Source organism: Myotis yumanensis, unplaced genomic scaffold (assembly GCF_028538775.1).
Source record: "Myotis yumanensis isolate MYYU_CA2020_CCGP unplaced genomic scaffold, mMyoYum1.0.hap1 SCAF_2, whole genome shotgun sequence".
NCBI classification, from domain to species: domain Eukaryota; kingdom Metazoa; phylum Chordata; class Mammalia; order Chiroptera; family Vespertilionidae; genus Myotis; species Myotis yumanensis.
In genome coordinates, this window is record NW_027223753.1 from 215,995,283 (window position 1) to 216,011,591 (window position 16,309).

At 62.5% G+C, this 16,309-nt stretch overlaps 1 protein-coding gene across 1 annotated transcript in view; it reads right to left on the reverse strand.

Moving 5' to 3' along the window:
- The window catches only part of EVA1C (eva-1 homolog C), a 37,052-nt gene extending 21,461 nt beyond the window's left edge, over positions 1 to 15,591 (reverse strand). Inside the window, 1 exon segment of the mRNA XM_070407289.1 lies at positions 15,057 to 15,591. Coding sequence (XP_070263390.1) covers positions 15,057 to 15,210 — 154 coding nt within the window. The 5' untranslated portion in view covers positions 15,211 to 15,591.
- Between the last annotated feature and the right edge of the window lie 718 nt (positions 15,592 to 16,309).

Genomic DNA, 16,309 nt, shown 5'->3' on the forward strand with positions numbered 1-16,309 from the left:
CCACACACACCCGCACCCCCACTGCCTGTCAGTAGAAACTTCTGCAGCCACAGCCACAGCTAGAACTTAGCTCCAAGGACTGTCCCCAAAAGGCACATCTTAGAGGCATCTGCTTTTTAAAAAAATGTATTTTTTATTGATTTCAGAGAGGACGGGAGAGGGAGAGAGAAACATCAGTGATGAGAATCACTGATCAGCTGCCTCCTGCTCGCCCCCTTCTGGGGATCAAGCCTGCAACACGGGCCTGTGCCCTTGACCGGGATGGAACCCGGGACCCTTCAGTCTGCAGACCGAGGCTCTATCCACTGAGCCACACCGGCTGGGGGCCAGGTTTCCCTTTTTATGAAGGCAGATGGAGACTTTTTGGGGAACAGACCCCTAAGAATGGCAGGAGCTCCTCTCCGTCCTCACACAGACCCGGGAAGTCACATTCACAAGGAAAACCCATTCTACAGAAGCGCCCAGTGACAGCACGGCCGGCGCCAGGGCCGACCCTCCAATGATCGAGGGTTAAGAAGTCGCCGTTTAGAAGAGGCCCAGGCTGGCCTTCTCCCTCCTCCTTCTCCGAGGCCAGCACCCCACGAAGGCCACTCGCCCGGCCGCCCGGCCGCTGCGCAGGAGGGAGCACATGGGCGCTGCCCACGCCCCTGCCGAGTCCCCGAACCGCCGGGCCCATTTCGCAACGGCTTCTGGGAAGAGGGTGGAATTCAACCCTATTGTCCTTGCCTCCCCCCCTTTAAAGAAATAACAGAGCGGCGCCTCCCCCCGCCCCCCCATTAACGTTCAGATAAGAGACTACACCCTTTTATTCTCAAATACTCCAAGGTGTTGCTACATGTTTCAGGTTCTTTCCCAGAAAAGGGTGTTTTTTTCTTTCGTGTTTGCGAGCGTGTTTAGAGAAGTGGCGAGGGCCCGGGGAGGGGGCAGCCCACGCGTCGGGGAGTGGTGAGTCAGTGCTGCGGGGGGCAGGCGGTCAGGACCGGCCTCACAGCGGATAAAGGGCTGGTGGCTGGGCCCCCCGCCCCTCACCACTCAGGAGCATTGAAAGTGAACTGAGACCTCAGATTAAGGCCTTTCTCTCCTCCCAGGTTTGGCACCAAAACTCGAACCTGGAGGTGACTATGACTGGAACGACAGCACCAGCCTGTTTTTTGTTTTTTTTAAATATATTTTATTGATCCCTTACAGAGAGGAAGGGAGAGGAATAGAGAGTTAGAAACATCCATGAGAGAGAAACATCGATCAGCTGCCTCCTGCACACCCCCCCACTGGGGATGTGCCCGCAACCCAGGTACACGCCTTTGACCGGAATCAAACTGGGACCCTTCAGTCCGAAGGCCGACGCTCTATCCCCTGAGCCAAACCGGTTAGAGCAGCCTGTTTCTCAGATACTTTGGGGATCACATGGGGTGACCAAGGGGAGCTCTCACGGCTCCCAAGCGATGCGCTCAGATCCTGGCCCCAAACCCACCAAGAGGAGGACCCAAGAGTCTCAATGGGGTGGAGACACATTTCTTTGGGAGCCCCCCGGGAGGGAATGTGGCTCAGTCCCCCTCGCCGTCCAGGGCACAGCGGGAAGTCTGGCCAGTGGAGAGGGGGCAGAGTGGCATTTGCCACTTGCAGGCCTCGGTGACACTCGCTCTCTCTCTCCCTGTCTGCTGCCACGTGGGGAAGATGCAGGGACAAGGACAGACTCTGGGGGTGCAGATGACCGAGGCACAAGAGGGAAGGAACCTGGGTCCCAGAGTGACAGCCTGGAGCACAGCCTCCCCCATCTTCTAAAGACGCCAGGTGGGGGCACGAGCAGGAAACGACCCTTTATTCTGTCATTCCTCCCAGACGTGCGAGGGTTGGTTTCAGCAGCGACCGACCTGACCGGGGAGCAGGTTCCTGTGGCGAGCGGAAGGCTGGCAGGACTCTGAGAAAACCAAAGACCCGCCAAACACATCTTACTGGTTTGTGATGGCGGAGTTGGCATCATCTCATGCCTCCGTCGCTCCTCCTTGGGGGAGTCGTCTCTTGAAGACACGGCTACTGAAAAGCCGTAATTGAAGGGAGTTCAATTACTAAGGAGATTAAAGGGACGAGGGAACTCATTCATCAGCCTCACTCCTCCCCACTGACTTTTAAAAACTGCATTAGGGAAAGTGGAAGGCAGAGGCGGGGGGGGCCCTGGTGGGATGGGCCTCACAGGCAGCAGCGCCCGCACACGGTGAGTGTGGGTGAGGGGGTCGGGGGGGCAGGCGGTGCGGCTCGCCAGAGGCGCTGGCCCAGGATCAAAGGTGTCCAAGCAGGGGTGGCCGCAGGCTATGACGCAGGGAACTCAGGCTCTGGAACCCCTCGGGTCAGATGCGTTTGGACACGTTGAGTACAACCTCTTTAGACCTCAGTTTTCTCATCTGTAGGACGGGAGCTCGGGCCTGCTTCACAGGCCGATGGGCAGGCGATAAGAAACAGCATTGCCCTGACCGGTGTGGCTCAGTGGATAGAGCGTCAGCCTGCAGACTGAAGGGTCCCAGGTTCGATTCCGGTCAAGGGCCTGGACCTCGGTTGCGGGCACATCCTCAGTGGGGGGTGTGCAGGAGGCAGCTGATCGATGTTTCTCTCCCATCGATGTTTCTGACTCTATCCCTCTCCCTTCCTCTCTGTAAAAAATCAATAAAAATATATTTATTTATTTATTTATTATTATTTTTTTTTTAATATATTTTTTTATTGATTTTTTACAGAGAGGAAGGGAGAGAGATAGAGAGTTAGAAACATCGATGAGAGAGAAACATCGACCAGCTGCCTCCTGCACATCTCCCACCGGGGATGTGCCCCGCAACCCAGGTACATGCCCTTGACCGGAATCGAACCCGGGACCCTTGAGTCCGCAGGCAGACGCTCTATCCACTGAGCCAAACCGGTTTTGGCAATAAAAATATATTTAAAAAAAAGAAAAACAGCAGAAGCAGGGCACCTGGTGTGCGGACAGGGCAGTCGAGGTCACCGCCAAGATGGGGGGAGGAGAGGAAGAGTGACCGGGAGCCCCCACTTTGGAAGAAGGGGCCCAGAAGAGGGGAAGGGCCTGCTTTGCCGGGGTTTGGCCTGAGGACAAAGAGCTGGGAAACGGGAGGTGACGTTGGCTTTCGTTTCCTACACAACTGCCCGGAGAGGGCTCGTCTTCGTGCTGGCGCGATGCCGCAGACCCGTGTCCCGGGTCCGAGGGTGTGCGGGAGCATTTGCACAGGAACGAGCCGCCGGGGCCGCTCGGACAGGCCGCTGGCTCCTGGCACCCGCGTTCCAGCCCACAGATCCCCGGACCCCAGCGTCCGGCTGATTTTTCTCAAGGTCTCTTCTCTTTAACAGTCAAACTCCCCGGTTTTCTTCAGGCCACACGCACACCATTTCCAAGGACAAGTCCACAAAACCTGCCGCATGTGCGCGCTGCCACTGTTTCAGGAGCAGGTGCGGGAAGCCCAGAGCGCGGGGGGCCATTCCTCGTCCACCTGGAGAGAGCGGCCCTGGAGGCAGCTGCGGACACTGCGAGCGCTGACCACCCGGCTCTGTGACTCGCCCTGAGGAACGAGCATTGCCCTCACCACCAGGACCCACGGGCTCTCTCTGCGACTGTACGTCCATGTTTTAAAATTCTGTTTGTATTGATTATAGACAGGAAGGGAGAGGGAGAGAGAGAAGCATCAACGATGAGAGAGAATCATGGATCGGCTGCCTCCTGCACGGCCCCCACTGGGGATGGAGCCCACAACCCGGGCCTGTGCCCTGACCGGGAATTGAACCCTGACCTCCTGGTTCACAGGTAGATGCTCAACCATTGAGCCACGTGGCCGGGCTGTGTTGTCCATTTTTAAGACTTCCTGGTTTCCTGATGCCTCGACATCCCCAGTGCCAGGCTGTGAGCCGTGACCAGGAGGCCAGGGGGACAAGGGGGTCCCGGCGGCGAGGCCCCTTCCCGGGCTCCCCCGACGGTGACCGGGGCCTTCAAAGCCACCAATAACCATCTCACGCCTTTTGCTTGTGTGGGACACCTCACCCCCAACAGCACTGCCCGGGGGTCCTCGCCCTTGCGGGCGGGTGAGGGCAGTCAACCCTTCCACCTCAGATGCCTCCCCAAGTGGCACCTCCGTGGCCATATCGGAGTGAAGCTGGAAGACCCGCTAAAGAGGCCTTTACAACATATGTGAACATACGTGTGTGTACGTGCACATACACAGAGAGATCGATCAATGGATTAAAAACTACTCTAAACGCTCGGTGTTGGACCCCAATAGCAATCTTCTTTTTTTTTTTTTTTAAATCCTCACCCAAGGATATTTTTCCATTGATTTTTTTTCTTTTTTAGAGAGTAATGGGGGGGGGGGGGGGGATAAAGAGAGAGAGAGAGGAGCGTCAATGTGAGAGACGCACCGATTGGCTGCCTCCTGCACGCACCCCAAACCCGGCCGGGGATGGAGCCCGTGAACGAGGTACGTGCCCTTCACCGGAATCGAACGCACGGCCTTCGGTCCAGAGGGCCGGTGCTCTAACCACTGGGCCGCCGGCCAGGGCTTGAATGGCCTCTCAGGATTGACACTCACTACTTCATTGTTGACACGCCTGCCAGGAGCCCTTCGTGCCTCTTCCACCACAGGGTTCAAATCTCATGAGAGGGAGCGAACACGCGTTGGGTAACCCGGTTCCAGGCCCACCCGGTTACTCAGGGACACCTGTCCCGGGCACGATTCGCTCCGCAGGGACCGGATCAACCCCCACTCGCCCCGAGCATCGGGACGGCCGCTCTCTCTTTTCTTTTGGAGGCAGAGTAACCCCGAACCTCGAGTTCGAGCGGAGCATTTGGTAACTTGGTGCGACTCCTACCAGCCCAGCAGGCGCAGGTACGGACGGGACACGTGATCTTTTCTGCCTGGACTCGGCCGAGCCGGCGGCCCCAGCCCCGGGCTCAACAAAAGGCTCTCAGAACCGCTCGGCAAGCTGGCCGCGGGAAGGCGAGGGCCGGCACCCCGCACGCAGCCGGTGTGGGGGCGGCCGGGCCGCACCTGCCGCTCCTGAGGCGCGGGGCCACCCCGCACCTGCCATGCGCTCCCGGCGGGAATGAGGGCCGCGGGCCGCGCTGGGCGGGATGGGAAAGGACACAGGGACGTCACCTCACCGCTCGAGACAGTGAGGCCGTGGCCTCTGACCTCGGGGCGGCTGTTCGGAGAGCGGCCCGCGAACCTCCGCGAGCTCTTTGGGAGGTTACAGCGACTTGTTAGGGGCCGGCGCGCCTTTTCTTTCTATTTCTTTTTAAATATATTTTATTGATTTCAGAGAGGAAGGGAGGGAGAGAGAGAGAAACACCAATGAAGAGAGAGAATCATGGATCGGCTGCCTCCTGCCCACCCCCTACTGGGGATCAAGCCTGCAACCTGGGCATGTGCCCTGACCCGAATCAAACCCTGACCTCCTGGTTCATAGGTCGACGCTCAACCACTGAGCCACGCGGCCGGGCAAGTGTGCCGTGTTCCCTGAGAGCTCCCGGAGCAGGAGTCTCTAAAGCGAAAACAGGGCAAACATGGGGAGGATTTTGGATGGAGGATCTGAGCGAGCGCCTTCTTTGGTTTCACTTTAAGAGAACCGACAGCATTCCTTCACAGGAGTGTGTGTGTTGGGGGGGGGGGGGGGGGCGGGGAGGATGGAGGGGGGATGTAAATGAATTTCGTGCACCGGGCCTCTAGTTGGGAAATAAAATTGATAAAAAGAAAGACATTCCACCTGAAACCTATATGATCCTATTAACCGGTGTCAGCCCAATCAACTTAATTGACAAGAAACAGGCACAGGGTGAAAAGTTCTAATAACGTATAAAAACCCGTGACGGGTGGGATCTGTGAGCCGGCAGCAAAGTGAAGCTCTCGCTGTTGGAGACGGTGAGGCCCCTCTGATCTTAGATAAACAACAGGCAACAACAGCCCAGCTCCAAGCGTGTGGGGCCGGGCATCGTCCTGGCAGACACTGCCGGGGATACCTTGGAAGTCAGCAACCAACCCCCTCACGTCCCCCCAAAAAGGCAACGGGCTGCCAGGTGGCCAGCGCTTGGGAGGAGCTGCTCTGTCCAGGGCAGAGGACTGGAGGGCACACTGTGAGGACCCGGCCCTGCAGGTGACCACAGCCTCAGCAAAGCCACAGGGACCACGCACGTCCCCCTCCCACCCACGCACGTCCCCCTCCCACCCACACACGTCTCCCTCCCACGCGCCCTTTCCAGCCCAAACGCCAGCTCCCGTGCTGGCTTCATCCCGATTCCGGGAGCCGCGTGGCGGTGCCTTCCCGCACCAGGTCCCCAGCCGAAGCTCCCGGCTCCAGAACCCTGGTCCTTCCCTCCGCTGCCTAAGACCTGCTTCTCCTGCATCCACATTACAGCTTCGCCAGGTAAGCTGTTAATTAAAGGGACCAGTTAACTAACCTGGGCACGCGTGGCTGATGGCGACATCTGTGATCTAAGAGGCCTGTGGCCCTGGCCCGTTGCTCAGTGGTTAGAGCACCGGCCTTCCTACCAGAGGGTCTTGGGTTCCATTCCTGGTCCCGGGCACGTACCTCGGTTGCAGGTCTGACCCCCAGCCCTGGTCGGAGCACACGCGGGAGGCAACCAATCGATGTGTGTCTGCCACATCAGTGTTTCTCTCTCTGCCCCACTCCCTCCCTTCCACTCCCTCTAAATCAGTGGGAAAAAATGTCCTCAGTCCTTGGGTGAAAATTAAAATAAACAAATAAATAAATCCTATATAATAAAAGGCTAATATGCAAATAGACCAAACAGTGGAACAACCAAACAACTGAACAACTGTTCACTATGACATGCACTGACCATCAGGGGGCGCGCAGGGAACATGGCAGGCATCAGCCGAGCGGGAGGTGGAGGTGAGCGGGGGCGCCAGACCAAGGCAGGGCACCGGTCACTGTCATTGGTTGAGCCTCTGGTGGCTACTGAACATTCTTTTTTCCCCATGCACCACAGTCCCACCCGGCACTCGCACCTGCTGCTGGCGCCGGAGCCTCAGCTCACACTTGCCAGTGCCCGGAGCCCTCAGCAGGTTCGAGCAGTGGCTGCCGCCCCCAATTGCCCCTGAGGGCTTCTCCACCTCCCCCTGCTCCTGAGGGGCGATAGGGGCAGCAGATGCTACTGGCACCTGCTGATGGCGCTGGCCCCAATTGCTCTGCTTCGTCAATGGGTGCAAGCAGGGCCGGCAGCGTCAGTGCGTGGGAGCGGCAGCGGTGGGAGCAGGGCTGCCGGCAGACAGGGGACCAGGGGCCACGGTGGGAGGGACCATGGAGGATGGGCCAAACCTGTGCCCACCGCAGCCTCGTGGCCCCCGGTTCCTTTCAAGGTGCATGAATTCGTGCACTGGGCCCCTAGTAAATAAACAAACAAGCAAACAGCATCGGCGTGGCTTCTGAGTAATGGGGTGAAGCGGGTCAGTCCTCCCAGCTCCGGGGGCTCCCGGGCGATGCGCACAGGGGCACAGCATCCCCGTCGGGCGGGTCCTGCGCAAACGCCCAAGAACAGAACCACCACCAAACCCCAGCTGGACAGTCGGTAAAAGGACCACCTGGCCGCCTTCAAAAAGGCGGGTCACGGAGGACAGACCCCGGGAGCCGGTCGGGTCTCGGACATGGAGACCCGAGGCCGGAGAGCGGCGCCGGGGGCTTCTCCGGGCCCTGCCGTGCATCCCGGGACCCAGCGGCACTGAGCGGGGCCTGTGGCCCAGAACACGGCGCGGGGCCGGTAACCCCGGAGTCTGACGTGCTGGGGGGGGGTCAGAGAGCCCTTGTTCTTAGGGTTAGGAGCAGAGGACCGTTGGCAAGTCAGAGGACAATAAAGCCGCGGCAGTAAACGAGGCATTCGGGGAATCCGGGAGGGCGTCAAGAAGCCTCTGTACCATTCCTGCACGTTGTCTGGGAAATGGCTGTTTACTGAGCGTGCGGAGGGCTGAGGGTGCCGGTTCCCCAGCCCCGCCCGGGGGCTCCCCTTCCGTCCCCCCGCCCGGGAGGAGCGCAGACGGGGCGCACGTGGACAGCGGACAGCGTCGCGAGGAGGTCCCCGCGTGAGCCAGAGGGATGTGAGCGCCCAGGCAGCCGGGTTTGTCAGGGGAAGGAAGGTTCTGGGCTCTGGGCTCTCCGGGCCTCCCGCTGTCTCCTTTTCTAAATGTATTTTTATTGATGTCAGAGAGGAAGGGAGATGGAGAGAGAAACATCCATGACGAGAGGGAAACCTTGATCGGCTGCCTCCTGCACGCCCCCCACTGGGGATCGAGCCCACAACCCAGGCCTGTGCCCTGACCGGGAATCGAACCCTGACCTCCTGGTTCAGAAGCTGACGCTCAACCACGGAGCCACACCGGCCAGGCGGCATTTTTGGCGGAGGTTGGCCACCTTCCCTGCCTTGAACAGTCAGACAAAGACAGACCTTTTACCTCAAAACATGGGTTTATGGCTTTCGGGAGCCATAAAGCTGTTTTTAAATAATCCTGGAAAAAATGCTGGGGCACCTCACTCAAAAAGGGGGGGGGTGAATCAGGACTTGAACTTGGGGTTTAAGGAGGCAAAACGGACCACAGGTGTGCTCTGTGACATTCTGCACAGCGTGCCGCGACCCGTTCCCGGGGGGGCCCGCAGCCCCGGGGCCTGGGACCCCCGCCGTGCGGAGGCCGTGGGCGGGTGACCTGCCCCAGAGCGCCGGGCCTGTTAGCTTTGGGAGGCGTGTCAGTCCCTCGGGCCTCCGAGAAGAGAGGCAGGTGTTTCAAAAGGACCGTCCCTTCGCTTCACGGTCGTATTGACAGAAGGAGGTGTGTCGGCCTGACCCTGGGTCAGGTGCGCAGTATTTTTTCATGGAGAAGGGACTGGGGCGCCGTGCGCACGCCCTGCAGCACAGCCTCACAGCCCAACAAATCGGCCGGATGAGATCAGGCTTCCCGCTCCCACCTGTCCCTCCGCAGGCGGAGAGGGAAGGGCTCGGGCTGGTCCCCCGTTCCTGGCTCTACGGGATGGAGATTTATGATCTCTGAGCCCGAGACCCTGAGTGAAAAATCCTCCAAGTCGGGGGAAAGCGAGAGGGCCGGGCACAGGGTCCCGTCTCGGACGGCAAGGCCGCTGGGAGGCTGCGGGGGCCCTGCAGACAGAAAGGGCTCTTCCCCCGAAGATGCCCCCGCATCGCAGGGGGAGGCCGTGTGTAGTCATCACAGGAATGCTGACGGACTCGAAACGGGACTGCCCGCTATTGTGCTCATCCGGACTCAAGATCGGCCTGGCAGAGGCTTCTTGGGTTTCGTCCTCCCTCTTCTTCCCGCCCCAAACGAGGCGATTGGTATTCACGGGACATCTGAGGCCGCGGGGAAGTCAGACGGTTTGCAAACATCCATCCCAGACGCCGCGCCTGCGTGCTGAGTCTCAGCGTGGCCTGGCCCCCGGTGTGTGCAGAGCTCGGCCCTCAGCGTGAAGCTGACCACAGGCGTCCTCTCACTCCCCAACCTGCGGTGCAGAATTCAACGTCAGGGCCCCGCGTGCGCGGGACACCGGGGGCCGGGATGCAGGCTGGGGATGTGGCGCCCAGGCCGGGGCCCTGCTGCCCGGCAGGTCTGTGGACACTCCCACAGCTCGGTGCCAAGCGCTGTGGTTTGGACACACCTGCAGCCTGTGCCCGCCCAGGCGATCAGTCATGCCTCAAACCCTTGTTATCCGTGTGGCCGCAACCCACGGAGAAGGAAGTTTGCCCAGGACAGGGCTGCCTCTCAGGGTAACTTGGCTCACGGTTAGCACAGCCTCGGATTCCTGGGCGCCCTGGCATTTCCTGCTGTTTCATACAGACGCCCCAGTGTCGTCACCTGGGCACGCGGCTCACCTGGGGGGGGGGGGGGCGGGTCTCTCCGGGGGAGCTCGTCAGTCAGCGGAAGAGCTCAACTGAGTCACACACTGCCTCCTGCTCTGGCTGGCTTGGCTCAGTGGGTAGAGCAACAGCCCAGAGTGAAGGGTCCCGGGTTCGATTCCCGTCAAGGGCACACACCGGTTGCAGCCCCATGCAGAGGACAACCAATCGATGTGTCTCTCTCACGTCGTGGTCTCTCTCTGTCTCTCCCTCCCTCCCACTCTCTCTAAAAATCAATGGGAAATATCCTCGGGTGAGGATGAACAAAAAAAAGAAACCACAACACACACACACACAACTGTCTCTGACGGCAGCTGCTGAAAGGACAGATTCCTTAGAGACGGCCCTGGAGGCCAGGGGATGGCAGAGCCGCTGTGGGAGGGCAGCCAGGACGAGGGCACAGAGCATCCGAAGTTGTACCATTTCTGTGCTCACCACTGTATCTCCGTCTGTCCTTCCAGACCCCGCGTCCTTCCTCATGAAGCACATCCGTTAGCAGACCTCTCAGGGAGGACTGGTCAGTGGTCAGCGCCTCCTGCACACCTTGTAGCGATAGTTGGCTTAGGGGTTCAGTTCTGCCTTGGTGGCTGTTTTTTCAGAACCTAGGAAATACGTCATCGGCTTCCGCTCTCGCTGTTGTGGCCAAGGCTTCATTAGTTACGTACTCTCCCCTCTTCAATGGTTCCAAGACCAGCACTTCGTTTTCAGCGTCTTATAGCATCAACGTTACAGGCGTCAACGTGTCCTACTTGCTTGGGAGGCGTGAATCGGAACCTTTCATTCATTCTTGAGAATTGACTCCGAGAGAGGGCCGCCCTGGGAGCTGCCGCGCCCCGGCTTCCCTCACCTCGAGTCCTAGGATTTGCAGGAGGCCGAGCCTTTCCTCCATCCTCCATGCCTTACCAACGTGAGTCCCGTCTCTACCTCTCCTGCTGCATTCTGGGTACTTTCCCGCTTCGTTTCCCGGCTCACCGTGTCTCTCTTCCGCTCAGTGTCATCTGTCCATTGAGCTTTCAACTCCAACACCGTTTTCGTGAACACGGCAGTTTTAGTAAAGTTAGCAGATCTATTTGGCTCTTTTTCCAACGTGCCCACTGCATAGCCTCTCCTCCCGTCCTCGTGTTTAAAGTCCGAGGTTCTGTGAGGACCCTGCTGTTTTCACTGCGACTGTTGCCCCGATAAGGCAGGTTTGCACGGTGTTCCTATCAACAGGCCGCTATGCCTGAGCACCTCGCGGGGTTTGGGTTGGTGATGTTGCTGCGCTGGAGAATTCGAGTGTCTGTTTTTGCCAAGTGTCCGGGGGCACCACCCACGTGGGGGCAGCGTGGCGGGTCTCAGCCTGGGCTTTCTGTGAAGGTGACGTGGACGCAGAGCCCAGGCTGCTGGAGAGCCAGGCCTGTGGGCACACGCGCCAGGGACAGGACCTGTCCTCCAACCCGAGCCCAGGCTGGGCAGCGGTGATGAAAGGAGTGGAGAAGGAACCGGAAAAGGTCAGCCTGCTGGGTGGGGAGCTGACACAGGGCTGGGCACCCCACGAACCGTCTAGAACGGTCAGGCAGCTGGCCCTGCACTCAGCACCCACAGGGCCGAGGCCCAGCCTGGCCCCACCGGCTCATTTCCCAGCTGGGCTGCCTGGGGAGTCGGGACCTCTCTGTGCACCTGTGTCTGGTCACGGGCATCACTTCCTGCAGGGGCTGCGCTGGAGTGGGGAGGGCGCCGCTGAGGCCCGGCCAGCACACACCTGAGGCCTGAGGACAATCGGACAGGAAGGTTACAGGGGGCCCCGCCCCCTCCTTGGTCCTCATCTGCTTCCCTCTTCTTCCCACACTCCAGGCTGCGCCCCAGGATCACACTAAATGTGTAAACACACCGTCCAAGTGGGAACAAAAACGGTTTCCCACCCTCTCCTGCCCCCCATCCCTCTCCTGCCCCCTACCCTCCCCTGCTCCCCCCACCCTCCCCTGCTCCCCCCACCCTCCCCTGCTCCCCCCACCCTCTCCTGCTCCCCCCACCCTCCCCTGCTCCCCCCACCCTCCCCTGCTCCCCCCACCCTCTCCTGCTCTCCATCCTCTCCTGCTCCCCCCACCCTCCCCTGCCCCCACCCTCCCCTGCTCCTCCACCCTCCCCTGCTCCCCCCACCCTCTCCTGCCCCCCATCCCACCCTCTCCACAGCCCGTCCATCACTCAGGCTTCTGTGAGAAGGAGAAAGGCCGGAGAGACAGAGTGAGCAGAAGCAGGGAGAGAGGACCCCCCCTGCCCTCAGCAGAGAGATGACGAGATTTAAACCATCACACACAAAAAATTCACCAAAAACACCCAGAACACAAATGGAAGCCAGGGACGGCGAACAAAGTGTGCGGACGCGAGGCTGAAACATCGCCCTTTAAGGCGAAACTTAGAGGCTCCCTTGCTCCCTCCTCTCAGCCTCCCCCTGGCCTTGATCTTGGAGCAAAGATGCGGCTGCCGGGATATTTCTGTTTTCTTTTCATCGTGGTCAGTGTGAACCTCGCAGGCCGAACCCGCAACTGGGGGGCGCAGTCCAAGGAGCAGAGCCCGCATGGCCGGCGCCCAGTGCGTCTGCCTGTGGACCTGAGGGTCGGGGTCGGGGACGCTGATTCTGCAGGAGCCGCTCTGGCCTTCCTGGGGGTGTTTCTAGCGCTGGCAGCATCTCCTACCCTCAGGGCGAGGGAGAGGGGCTGGAGGCCCTTCCCAGCAGGCTGGGGGGGGGGGGGGGGGGGACAGGACTCACAACGCAGCCGCAGCCTCGGGATTATGACCAGCAAGCAAGATCCACGCTGGGATCCCCCGGGCAAAGGGAAAAATCAATGACCCGGGAAAGCTGCCCCAGCTGACAGCCCCAGAGGCTGCAGGGGGAGGTGCAGATGAGAAAGGCTTAAGTAACTCCCCAAGCCCTGCACTGCTCCCTCCTGTACAGACACCGCCTGGACCGGATGTTCCGGCACTTTCTCTCCCGTGGACACACCATCCTTCCTGCATCCCCTTCTTCGCAAGGCGAGGGGTCCCCAGCTCCCTGGAGCCTCCCTGGGCTGGTTTCTGGCATTTCCCTCCATTAGGAAAGCTGCCTGCCTGTCCCACAGCTGTCCGTCCCCCAGGGGGCAGGGCCGCCTTTCCTACCCCTCTGCTTTCCAGTACCCCCCCCCCCCACCAAGTTCATGCACAGGGTCAGGGCTGCCGGCCCCCAGGAAAGCAGGCCTCGGGCTGAGGCCACGGGAGTGGGATGGGGGTGGGGGGGCGGGGTTACACGGCTGCACCCACTGCTTTGAGTAAAAGCCTCCACGGCACTCAGCCTGCCGACCTGGGAGCTCAGGATTCTTCTCACGCTGCCGGTCACATGGTCAGGGGTCCCGAGGCTCACCGAGTCTCAAGTCACATGAACCCACTTTGCAGGAGCCCCTGTTCCCGCGTCTGATGCCGTCCCATAGAATTCAGACAGAGCCTGAGTGCATCTGTGGTTGGGGGGGGGGGGGTCATTCTCTTCTCCACAAAAGAGCCGTGACCCTTTCTCCCTGGTCTTGGGATCTCTGGGGGCCCGGCTGATGGTGAGGCTGGCAGCCTTCCCTCCCCCCGCATACCCCCCCCCCCCCCCCCCCGCTGGCTCGGGGCGTGTTCCACCCCATGCAGGCTCCCACCAGGAGCAGCAGGAAATGGCTTTTCTCACGCAGGCAGCTGTTTAGAAGGACGGGTGTCCCGCGAGCACACCCTCAGGGAGCAGCCTCCAGTCCGTGGCTCAGGTCCACCCTCTGAACAGTGGCCGCACGTGGGCCACGCCTGGGTGGTGACCCCGACGGCACCGTGTCCCTGATCTGCTCAATCTCCCGGTGACACGCACTCCCGGCGGCGGTATTTGTTCCCTCGCGGTGATGTCACCAGGGCCTGAGGGCTCAGTTCTCTCCTTACAACAGGCAGAGCTGGACGGCGGAGCTGCTCTCCCCGCTGCAATCGGCACACGCAGGACTTCCCGAGCAGCGAAGGGAGTCCTTTCCCAAAAAAGTCCATGGCTCACTCGCTGAGAGCCTTCCCTGCACTCCGCCTCAGCGGCTCGGTTTTTTTTAAGGCCCGAGGCTTGCTTGCCAAATTGGCATATCTTGGCTTCCTTTGCCAGGTGGAAACACTGCCCTGATATTAAATATTCAGAGAAAAGAACCTCTGACCAGAGGGCTCCGGGCTAACAATGACCGGCTCTGTGAGCGAACGAGAAACCCAACTCGCCTCTGGTTTCGAGCTCCCGCCCGCCTCGTCCTGGGCGCCCGCGGGGAGGCCGGGCTCCAGCTCCCCTCTCCTCGACTTCACCACGAAAGGCCCTGCCGGCAGGCCCTCCAGGACCGCAAACCTGGGCTTGCGGAAGATGCTGGAAAGGGGAGGGGCTCGGAGCTGCTTCTCGGGCTGGGAGAGGCTCCCGAGGGAGACCACGGGGGAGGAGGGTGGTGACTCCAGGCAAGGACCGGTCACAGAGGCCGCGCCAGACCCTCGTCCACCCTCCCTCCACCCTCCCTCGGTGCCAACCTACAGCCCCAGCCCCCGGAGGAGCAGCCTCATGGGTGGCTGGATGGAGGCAGTCCTTAGGTCTAAGGGAGACTGGGAAGGGAGGGGGTGCTGGTACCTTTCGGAGGTAGTCAGGCCCCGCCCCCGTCCCACCCGAGGCTCCTCTCTGTTCCGTAAGCTTCTGCTCACCTCCCCCGACCTTCCTTCCGTTCCCTGGGGTCCCCTCTCCGCTGGCAGGCAGACTTCGGGTCAGGTGTGCCCGGGACGGGTCTCCCTGGATGCGCCCCGGACGGTGCGGGTGCCTAGCCCAGTGCACTCGGGGCCCCAGCACGTGCCTTTCCCGCGCTGGGCATAGGCTGGGCTCCAGGAGCCGCAAGCTCACAAACGCCCTCGGAGGCGTCGCTGAGGCCGGCAAACTGAAGTCCGCCGCCGGCGACCAGCTCCAAACAGGTGCCCCCCCCCCCCCCCGCCCCGCCCCGCCTCACACGCAGCCACCAGATGCTAAAGGCTCACCGCCGGCAAGAACACTGACAGGGAGCGCACCCCAACTTTCATCCGACCCAGCCGAGCCCCCTCGGGCGCCTGCCCCGGGCCGAGGGCTCACCTGGCACCTGCCGTCCGGGGCGCACGGGAGGGCGGGGGCGCGTCTTACCGGAGAAGTCGGCGAGCGCCGCGATCTCCCCGGAGCAGACGAGGACGGCGCAGAAGAGGCGCAGGAGCTGGCCCGGCGGCTCCACCTGCCTGCGGACGCCGGGGTGCGGCGCGGGCGGGGGCGCGGGCGGGCGCGCGGGGCCCGGCGGGAGCATGGTGCGCGGGGCGCGGGGGGCTGCGGGCCGGAGGCGGCGTCACATGGCGGGCGAGTGGGCGGCAGCGCTCCGCGGCCCCTGCCACTTGCTTCCCGGCCCCGGCTTCTCAGCCAGGGAGGGGGCGGGGGGCGGAGCGGGGCGGGGCGGGCCCCCCGGGAGGAGCCGCGCCGTTTCCCCGGGAGGAAATCTCGCCCGCCGCCGGGAGGAAACGAGGGGGGCCCAGGGCCAGTGTCGCCTTCGCGCGCCCCGCGGCTGGGGGGCCGGTGCCTGGCGCGCTGCCCGCCGCGAGGGGCCCCCACCGCGCGCCGAGGGCCGGGCCACCGGAGCGGCTTCCACGCCCGGTCCCCGCCCCGAGGCGGCCCGGCACCCCTGGCCCGGCCCGCGCTGGCCCCGCGCCAGCCTCGCCCTGGCCTCCGAGGAGCCGGCCGGTGCCCGTGACGCACTTTGGAGCCAGCGCCGCGCGGCGAGCCCGGGCGCCCGGGGCGGGGCGGGGCCGAGGCGGGGGCCGCGGAGGGTGGGGCCCCGGAAGGCGGGTCCCGGAGGTGCGACGCGGACGCCCAGGACCCGCCTCTCCCCACGTGCGGAGCCGCCGGGCGCCGTTTCCCGGGTTCAGAGTCGAGATCCCGCAGCGCCCAGGTCGCGGCCGCCGGACGGGCACGCGCCGCCGGGGGCGGGGGTCTCCGGACGGGCGGCCGCCCCGGAGCCGGTTTCTTCGGGCCCGACTCACTCACGCCCCCTCGGGCGGCCGGTCGTGCGCAGCGCTCGGACCGGCGGGACCCACGCGCGCCGCGCGCGCCCTGAGAGTGGGTGGCCCGCCCCGCCTCTTGGTTGCGCGCGGGGTCCCGCGGGCGAGGGGCGCACCGAGCGGCCGGGCCGGGGAGGAGGGGGACCCGGGACCGGGGAGGGGGCTGGTGGCTGCGGCGGCGGGGACCTGGGCCGCCGGCTCCCACCCCGCGGACCGCGGGCGGCGCCGGGAGAGGGCGGAGGGCCCGGTGGGCGGCGGGCCCGGCACGGCGTGTTCCGGACGCGCGGGGAGGCCGGCCAAGCGCCGGGCCCGACGCGGAAACGCAGATAATGAGGCCCGAGGGCGGGACCGGGC